Source organism: Osmia bicornis, unplaced genomic scaffold (assembly GCF_907164935.1).
Source record: "Osmia bicornis bicornis unplaced genomic scaffold, iOsmBic2.1, whole genome shotgun sequence".
Lineage (NCBI taxonomy): Eukaryota > Metazoa > Arthropoda > Insecta > Hymenoptera > Megachilidae > Osmia > Osmia bicornis.
Window position 1 is genome coordinate 539841 of NW_025791135.1, and position 8552 is coordinate 548392.

The 8552-nt window shown below is 40.3% G+C and overlaps 1 protein-coding gene across 1 annotated transcript; it reads right to left on the bottom strand.

The window, feature by feature from the left end:
- Window positions 1-6646: 6646 nt before the first annotated feature.
- On the bottom strand, window positions 6647-7150 carry LOC123988820. The gene has a single exon (XM_046289569.1). It carries the CDS (start codon window positions 7148-7150, stop codon window positions 6647-6649), a length of 504 nt encoding a protein of 167 aa, XP_046145525.1.
- Window positions 7151-8552: the final 1402 nt, after the last annotated feature.

Sequence of the window (8552 nt, forward strand, 5' to 3'; positions counted from 1 at the left end):
ATGACAAAAATACAATGGCTTTTTCCTTTTCTTTTAACATAAATTTAACAATTTTACGCAACGCTCGTGTTTCGCTTTACTTAACGCTTTAGTAAGGATGTCGGCTAACATAGAGTCCGTATTTAAATAGTGTATAATTATTTCATTGTTTTCTACTAGTTCACGTGTAAAGTGAAAACTGATATCAATATGTTTACTTCTTTTGTGAAATACTGCATTCTTTGACAGTTCGATAGCACTCTGGTTATCACAGAATACATCAATCGGATCACTTACGAGTTCATTAAAATTCATATGATTCAACAGTCTTTTAATATAGATAATTTCTCGTGACACTTGCGCGAGGGCGGCATACTCCGCTTCCATGGTAGATAAAGCGACCGAAGACTGTTTGATGCTTCTCCAACTTATTGGATCTCCTGATAATACTAGTAGATTTCCTTGCACGATCTACGGTCGTCTGTATCTCCTGCCCAGTCGGAATAGGCTTTCAATTTTTCACCATCCTTTACGTACGTGATGCTATAATTGGACGTTGCCTTAAGATAACGCAGTACGCGTTTTGCGAGGATCCAATATGTTTTTCCTGGGTTGACACAGAAACGGTTTAACATAGCGGCCGCGAAGGCAATATCCGGGCGCGTAGCGTTTGCGAGGTAAATTAATGCCCCTATTAGCTCTCGGTATAGTTTATACTGCATTTCTTGTGTCTCTTCTGGTGTCTGAGGGCACATTTCTTTTGTAATTTTTGTATTGGATTCAATTGGAGTTGCAACTTCCCTCGCTTCGTGCATGCCGAATTTTTCAATTATTTCTTTAATGTAACGTTCCTGCGATAGTCGAATTTTTCCAGTTTTCCCTTCTCGTTCAACGTGGATTCCTAATATATCGTGCACTGGTCCCAGGTCTTTCATTTCAAACGAGGATTTTAACTTGTGCTTAATTTTTTCAAGTTTTTCAATTTTTCTTGACGCTAAAATTAAATCGTCCACATAAATAATAAGAATTACGCGGTCTTTTCTCGTTCCAAACACGTATAGGCATGGGTCAGCGATTGTGCGTTTTCCTCCGCTGGTTAAAATATAGTTGTCTAATTTCTTGTACCACTGGCGGCCAGATTGTTTTAGACTGTACAATGGTTTTAATAGTTTGCACACTTTTTCTTCTTGTCCTGAACTGACAAACATTTCCGGTTGCTCCATAAATACTTCTTCCGTTAAGTCACCTTGTATATACGCTGCGACGACGTCCATCTGATGTACGTGCATTTCTTCTTGTACAGACGCAGCTAGAAGGGTGCGAATAGTTTCATGTCTAGCTACCGGAGCAAAGACTTCATTATAATCAATGCCAAATTTTTGCGTGTGCCCGCGTGCAACCAATCTCGCCTTGTATTTTTCAATTCTTCCTTCTGGAGTAATTTTAGTTTTGAACACCCACCTACTTGTCAAGACCTTTTTGCTCTCTGGCCTGGGTACCAATTCCCACGTTTTATTTTTTAATAAATTTTCATACTCGACTTTCATGGCTTCCAGTCATGCCTCCTGATCTGATCGATATAGAATATTCGACACGGATACAGGATCGAAAACCTCGACGTTATTTTGCTGGTATATCTTTCTCGGTCTTCCTCGTTGACCTGTTCTTTCAATCCTTGGACGACCACGTCCATACTTTATCGCTTCCGTTTGTGTTTCATCTCGGTCTTGACTAATATCATCTTCGTCTGATGGATCAGTCAAGTCTGCCTTTTCGGTATCTTCTTCTCGTGAATCTTGCTTTTCTTCGTCCCGTTCCTCGGCAGTTAAATCAGAAAGAATGAATAAGTCTCTTTGAGGTATTTCATTTTGCGTAAGTGTTTCAAAGAATTTGACATCTAGGGTTTTAATTACCTTTTTTGTACCTTGCTTCCATAGACGATACGCTTTTGATTCTTCTGAGTATCCAATTAATATATATTCATCGCCCTTTGGCTGAAATTTTCCTCTGTTCGGCCCTTTACGTAATGTGATCACTTTACTTCCAATGATCCGTAGAAACCCAACGTACGGTTTCTGTCGCGTCCAAGCTTCATATGGAGTTATTCCATCAAGTGCCTTAGTCGCGCTTCTGTTCCTTAAATATGTTGCCGTATTGACGGCTTCGGCCCACAAGGAGTTTGGTAAATTCGCTTCTGTCATGAGACATCTCGCCATCTCTACTAATGTGCGGTTCGCGCGTTCCGCTACGCCATTTTGTTCGGGTGTGTATTCAACGCTTAACTGATGAATAATTCCTTCTTCTTTAAGAAAATTTTTAAACTCGTTTGACAGATACTCTTTTGCGTTGTCTGTGCGGATTTTTTTGATTTTTCGACCTGTTTGCTTTTCAGCTTTCCTCTTAAAAATTTTAAAAGCTCGTAAAACGTCCGACCGATTTCGAAGCATCATCGTCTCAGTAAATCGCGAATAATCGTCGATAAACGTTATAAAATATCTCGCGCCCCCTAAGGATTCACTACGCATAGGCCTGCAAATGTCTGAATGGATTAAGTCAAGGCGTCCTTTTTCACGGTTTTCAGATCTTTTGAACGGTAATACATGAATTTTACACTTAGCGCATATTTCACAATTGAATTCGCCAGACCCTGTTAAAAGATTAATACCATCAACCATTTCTTTATGTTTCATTTTTTTAAGATCATTAAAATTAATGTGCCCATATCTCGCGTGCCATCTTATTAAATTTTCAGTAGCGTTGTCGCGTGTTTGCATTGCGCGTTCATTTTTTTCATCTACAATATACAGCTGATCTCGCTTTGTAGCTGTCAAAACCGTTGCATGATTTTTATTCTTAACCGTCGCCCGATCTTTTTCGAATGTAACCGTATAACCGCGGTCCGTGGCGCGCGAAATTGACAAAAGATTATTACGCAACCCTGGTACACACAAAGTATTTTCCAACTTGGCAGATTTCGACAAACATCTATTTATTTTTGCATTCAAGTTTACGCTACCCGTACCGGTTGATTCTACATGGTGATCTGCGGCCGTATGCACTTTAAGTTGTTCGTTATTGTTTATATTTTCAAATTTGCTGCCTTCGTTACACATATGACGTGTTGCGCCGCTATCTAGTCACCACGCACCCGACTTTTTAACTGGTTCGGTATTGCACGCAATCGCAGTCATCGCTTCGCTTATATGGCACGAATTTTCGCGTTTATTCGTCGGCTTAGATCTACATTCAATGTTTTTATGTCCATATCGTCCACAATTCAAACACTTGCCATTAAATTTTCGCGGTTTCGTCTTATCTTTCGCGTACACTCGCGTATGTTTTCTTCGATCGAAGTCGTCTCTCGTGTACAAAGCGTCACCTTTCTTTTCACTCTCACTTGATTTCGCATCGCGCTCATTCTGCCTTGCTTCTTCTTCCTTAAGCTTTGCCTTGAGATTATCGATCGTTGGAATGTCGTCTCGTGATTCGATGGCAATGCTAAAGTTTTCAAATTCACTTGGTAATGAAATTAACAGCATTACCGACAGTAGTTCGTCTGATATTTCGATGCCGGCTTCCTTAACCTGATCAGCTTTTTATCCGACTTCGAAAAGGAGGAGGATACTCAATTCGATCAGTATATTTTTTTTTCCTGGCTTTGTTCACCGATTACTCCGAGATGGATGGACCAATCGGAATGAAATCTTTTGCGTCTTGTAGGATATGTCTTCCGATTGGTCCCGTTATAAAAACATTTCGTATTTTTTTATTTCGAACGGTTTTTATTATTGCAAAATACGTTCTGGTTTGTAACCGCACATTCGTACAGTTACATAGTCTAGTACAAGTAGTATAGATTTTCTTGGGAGATCGGAACTATAGCGATGGTATGTGCTATCCATATTTATTTTTCACTGTGGAGCGCGTGCGCGGATCCCCTCCTTCGAACGCCGGATCGAAGGAGCTCAGTGTCGATCCATCGATCGACACTCTGGTCCCAAACAACAAGCAGAACGGACGCTTTCGCCTACGGCTCTCTTCCAAGAGACAACCGTCTTAAGATTGCGATCCAAGTCGTGACTAGAGCCCGAGCTTGGACATCTCCCTTTCATTTAGTAGTGGCCTTCTATCTTGGGACTCAGCACCCTTGAAAGATCGCTCTACGCAGGCATATCCGAAATGTCGTTGATTCCTAGGGAAACCTAGTCGAGTCATCCTCGTTTTGCTTGTGCTCTGGCAATTTTACATTGCAATTTGGAGGGCCGTCATCTCGCTCTTGGCAGTCGTAATTTCTTCCTTGAGTACGCTTCGTACAACAAGAAGAACGTTGACGGATTCCGGCAAATCCACGGTTATCGGATACTCTTAAATTCACGTATTTCAATCTGCAAAGGAGTCGAGGGTCGGGACTTAGTGCGCGACTTTCTCATCCTTTGATTGTGAGTGAAATCGTGAAGTCAGTGCCCCTGTCGATCTGAGGTTCGCAGGTGAAAACCTCGCTGGACCGGAAGCATCCTCGGAATCCACTGGCTCGCCATTCTGCGATTTAAGAGGCGCGTAAAAACTAATATCTCGCTGCACGGTTAATTTTTAACGTTCCTTTTTGCCTACGCGCTCCACGATCACGCGACCTTCGTGCGTCGTGATTTCGGCGTATGTTTCCGAAACAAATCGAGCGAACAATAACTCGTTCTTGGTGAAAGACGTTTGAATCGTAGACGACCAACGAAATTTTGTAACCGTCGTGTGTATATTACTTTTCGCATTCCGAGCAGAGTCACGATTTTGCGTTCTGATCTTTTGCGTTATTCTTTTTCGTATATTTTCTTATATTCTCTTAAAATGCGTTATTCAACCAGTCATTTTTCCGTAAAAATGAAGACTGAGTTTTTTGAGTCGCGTTGAAGTCGCTCGACTGGTTGAAATATTTTCTTTTGCGATACCATTTTTGCATATCATTTCCAATTCGTGCAAATCCGATCTGCGTGCTTGGTACGAATTATTGACACTCAATCTAGTCAAGTCCGTTATATATATTATTATATTTTTATAATAAGCGCGTCTATTGAACATCTATTAGATGAGAATTGCGTTCCGTTGATTGTTAACGCGTAAACTGCCACAATATTTGCGGTGCTTCTACCATTCTGTGATAGGCTCTTTTGCCATACTCCAGTCACTATCTTTATTGAATAAATCAATATTTTGTTACACCGCAAAACTACGTCTCGTTACTGACTTCACTGTTCCTTCTGCCTTCGCGAACGCGCAGCGAACGCGAACCACTCCTTGAGACGCGTAGGGGAAATCGTACGCTCGTACTACTCGCGTTATCTTCTCCTTCGCATAAGTAGCAAAAGACAAAACGTTACAGGTTCAAGGAATGCACCGATTGCGATGAAAGTTTTCACATTTCGTAGATCATTCCACGATGATTCCATTTCCCAAAATTTATGTAACTTCTTATTGTTAATAACTATTGTTATTATAATAAAAAGCCTATTCTTTAGGGTTACCCTCCAAGGAATATACCGATCGCGATTTTTCAAACTTGTCCCTGCAAGTAAACTTCGAATACTGCTCGTTCCACTAAAAAGTGTGAAATAAAATAATTTTTAACAAAAAAAACATCCGACTTCGAAATGCACTAAAAAGTATAAAATAATTTCTATTTCATTTATATCTGTATTCCACAGCTATTAATACAATCTACTTAATCATTAAATAGGATACTAAATATATTTCAAAGTTTTCGAAGGCGGCGCAAAATTAAAAATACCCGAACAAACGATGCTGCCAATAACGATTTGATTACGGTATGGCAAACTTGGTAATTAATAAGTCGTAAGAGAAAAATTATAGGTCCGGCTGAAAACATTTGTAATTGTAACGATTATATGAGAAATTGGCAGCACTCCTGATGTACATGCACTATACTGCAGTTCACAAGAGATCATACTTAACTCGCGCCGCTCACTAGGTCTAGAGAGATTTTTAATAACGTGTGTTATTCCCCTCTACAGCTTGCTTCTTATTATACTTTGCGAACATATAAATGGTGGGCAGAAATATATGACGTACGATAACTGATAACCGGTGATGATATTGTAAAGTATCACGATACAATGAAATTTCTATTATTTGTCGCAAAAAAAAATGATGTGAACGCATAGCAAGAAGCACGCTGTAAAGGGGAATCACACGCACTATTAAAAATCTCCCTAGACTTCAGTAGGTCACTAGCTGCGCTAGGTAAGTGCGGTCACTCGTGAACTGCAGTATAGTTAATTCGCAATGGGTTTGTTGATTCCCGTTGAATATTGTGTACACTCAGTCCCATCGAAGTTGTCGCAGTAAAGTTGGCGCGCTAACGCCGCCGCGGCTTGAATGTGCCAGCTTTCGGTCCCAGCTTCGATGGGACTGAGTGTACTTGAAACTATCAAATGGGTGATTTATCATAGGTTGCCGACGCCGGAGTTAGAATCTTCCTAGTAGAGGAAAAGTTTTTAATTTTGCGCCGCCTCCGAAAACTTTGAAATGTATTTGGTATCCTATTTAACGATTAAGTAGATATTATTAATAGCTATGGAATATTGGTATAAATGAAATAGAAATTATTTTATACTGTTTAGTGCATTTCGAAGTCGGATGTTTTTTTTGTTAAAAATTATTTTATTTCTTCGTATCTCATTGCTCTCCTGCCTGCTTCTATTCTTATTTTGTCCTCCTTTGTTTCATCCATTACTATATATGTTGGTGTATTGAAGTCCAATCCTAATAGCCATTTTATGTACTTTGTATGTAGTTTTTCAAGTCTCTCCGATTCGCTCCATCCCCATATCTCTGCTGCATACATCATAACGCTTTTCACCAAGCTTCTGTAGATCTTCATCCTTCTTTCAAAGTTGTTTTTGAATCTCCTTTCTCCAATTCCCCATGTCTGCTTCATCACTATCATCGCCTTTTTCGCTGTTTCTCTCCAGTGCATCTCCGTTCTTCCATTTTTCTGGAAGTGATACCCTAGGTATTTGAAGTCTTTTACTTCTTCTAATTCTTCTTCTCCCCACTTCCATATCTCCTTTTTCTTCTGACTTCTCCCTTTCTTGAAAATTATTATCTTCGACTTTCCAGCGTTTAGCATTAACTCTCTTCTTTCAAAGTATCTTTTCATTCTGTTTATCATTCCCTTTAAGTCCTGCGGATATGTTGCTAATAGTACGATGTCATCTGCGTACGACAGTAATCAAAACTTCTCTTTTCCGACCACCATTCCTCCTGCTTCTCCTTCTGTCAATTTTTCTTCAAGGTCCGCCGTGTATAACGAGAATAGGGTAGGGCTTAGTGGGCATCCTTGCCTTAACCCTTTCGCTACGGACAGATTCTACGGCGCACTACTCCCGCGGTACGGGCCATCGCGACACGGGTGTGCACTTGCGGAAGAACTGAAATCGCCCGCTGTACGTTCAATACCGCTGCATATTGCCAGTTACAAATCTAAGAATGCAAAACAAATGCCAAATAATGGCAATGGGTTGCCATGGATACAACATATATGTAGAGTGTTCGTGCAAACGCACGAAAATCCTAATGTAGCAAGCGTCAGGCATTGGGTGACTATAGTCACCGCTCGTACGTAGCGAGCGTCAGGCGTTGGGTGACTATAGTCACCATTCGTACGTGGCGAGCGTCAGGCGTTGGGTAACCATAGTCACCGCTCGTAGCGAAAGGGTTAATCCTTTCGTTGTCCAAAACTTTTCAGATACTTTCCCATTAACTCTTATCCTATTCTCTGTTTCTTTGTAAATTTCGTTAATTCTCGTTCTTAGAGTGTTACTTATTCCTTTTTCCTCCATAACCTTGCTCAGTTTTTCTCTGTTTACTTTATCGAAAGCCGCTGTTAGATCTGCGAAGAAAGCATATAGGTTTTCTCCCTTTTCTTTGATTTCTCTGTTTACCACGGAGATAAAAATCAGAACAAAAATGTTGTCCATTGTGCTTGTTCCTTTTCTGAAGCCTGCTTGCGTCTCTGGTATGATTACTTATTCCTTTTTCCTCCATAACCTTGCTCAGTTTTTCTCTGTTTACTTTATCGAAAGCCGCTGTTAGATCTGCGAAGAAAGCATATAGGTTTTCTCCCTTTTCTTTGATTTCTCTGTTTACCACAGAGATAAAAATCAGAATAAAATGTTGTCCATTGTGCTTCTTCCTTTTCTGAAGCCTGCTTGCGTCTCTGGTATGATTTTCTTTTCCTCTAGTTCTGCACTTAATCTGTTCTCCAGAATCATCGCGTATATCTTGTATGCCGTATTTAGTAGCGTTATCCCTCTGTAATTCTTTACATCATCCCTATCTCCCTTCTTAAATATAGGGCTAATTATACCTACTTTCCATCTCCTTGGCATTCCTTCTCCCTTCCATACTTTGTTTATCAGTGTTGTGATTCTGGTGAGTACCTTTCTTCCTCCATGTATCCAGACCTCGTTTTCTAGGCCGTCTTCCCCTGCTGCTTTCCTTTTTTTCAATTTCTTAATTTGCCTCATCACTTCTTGCTCCGTTATAATTTCATTTGTATC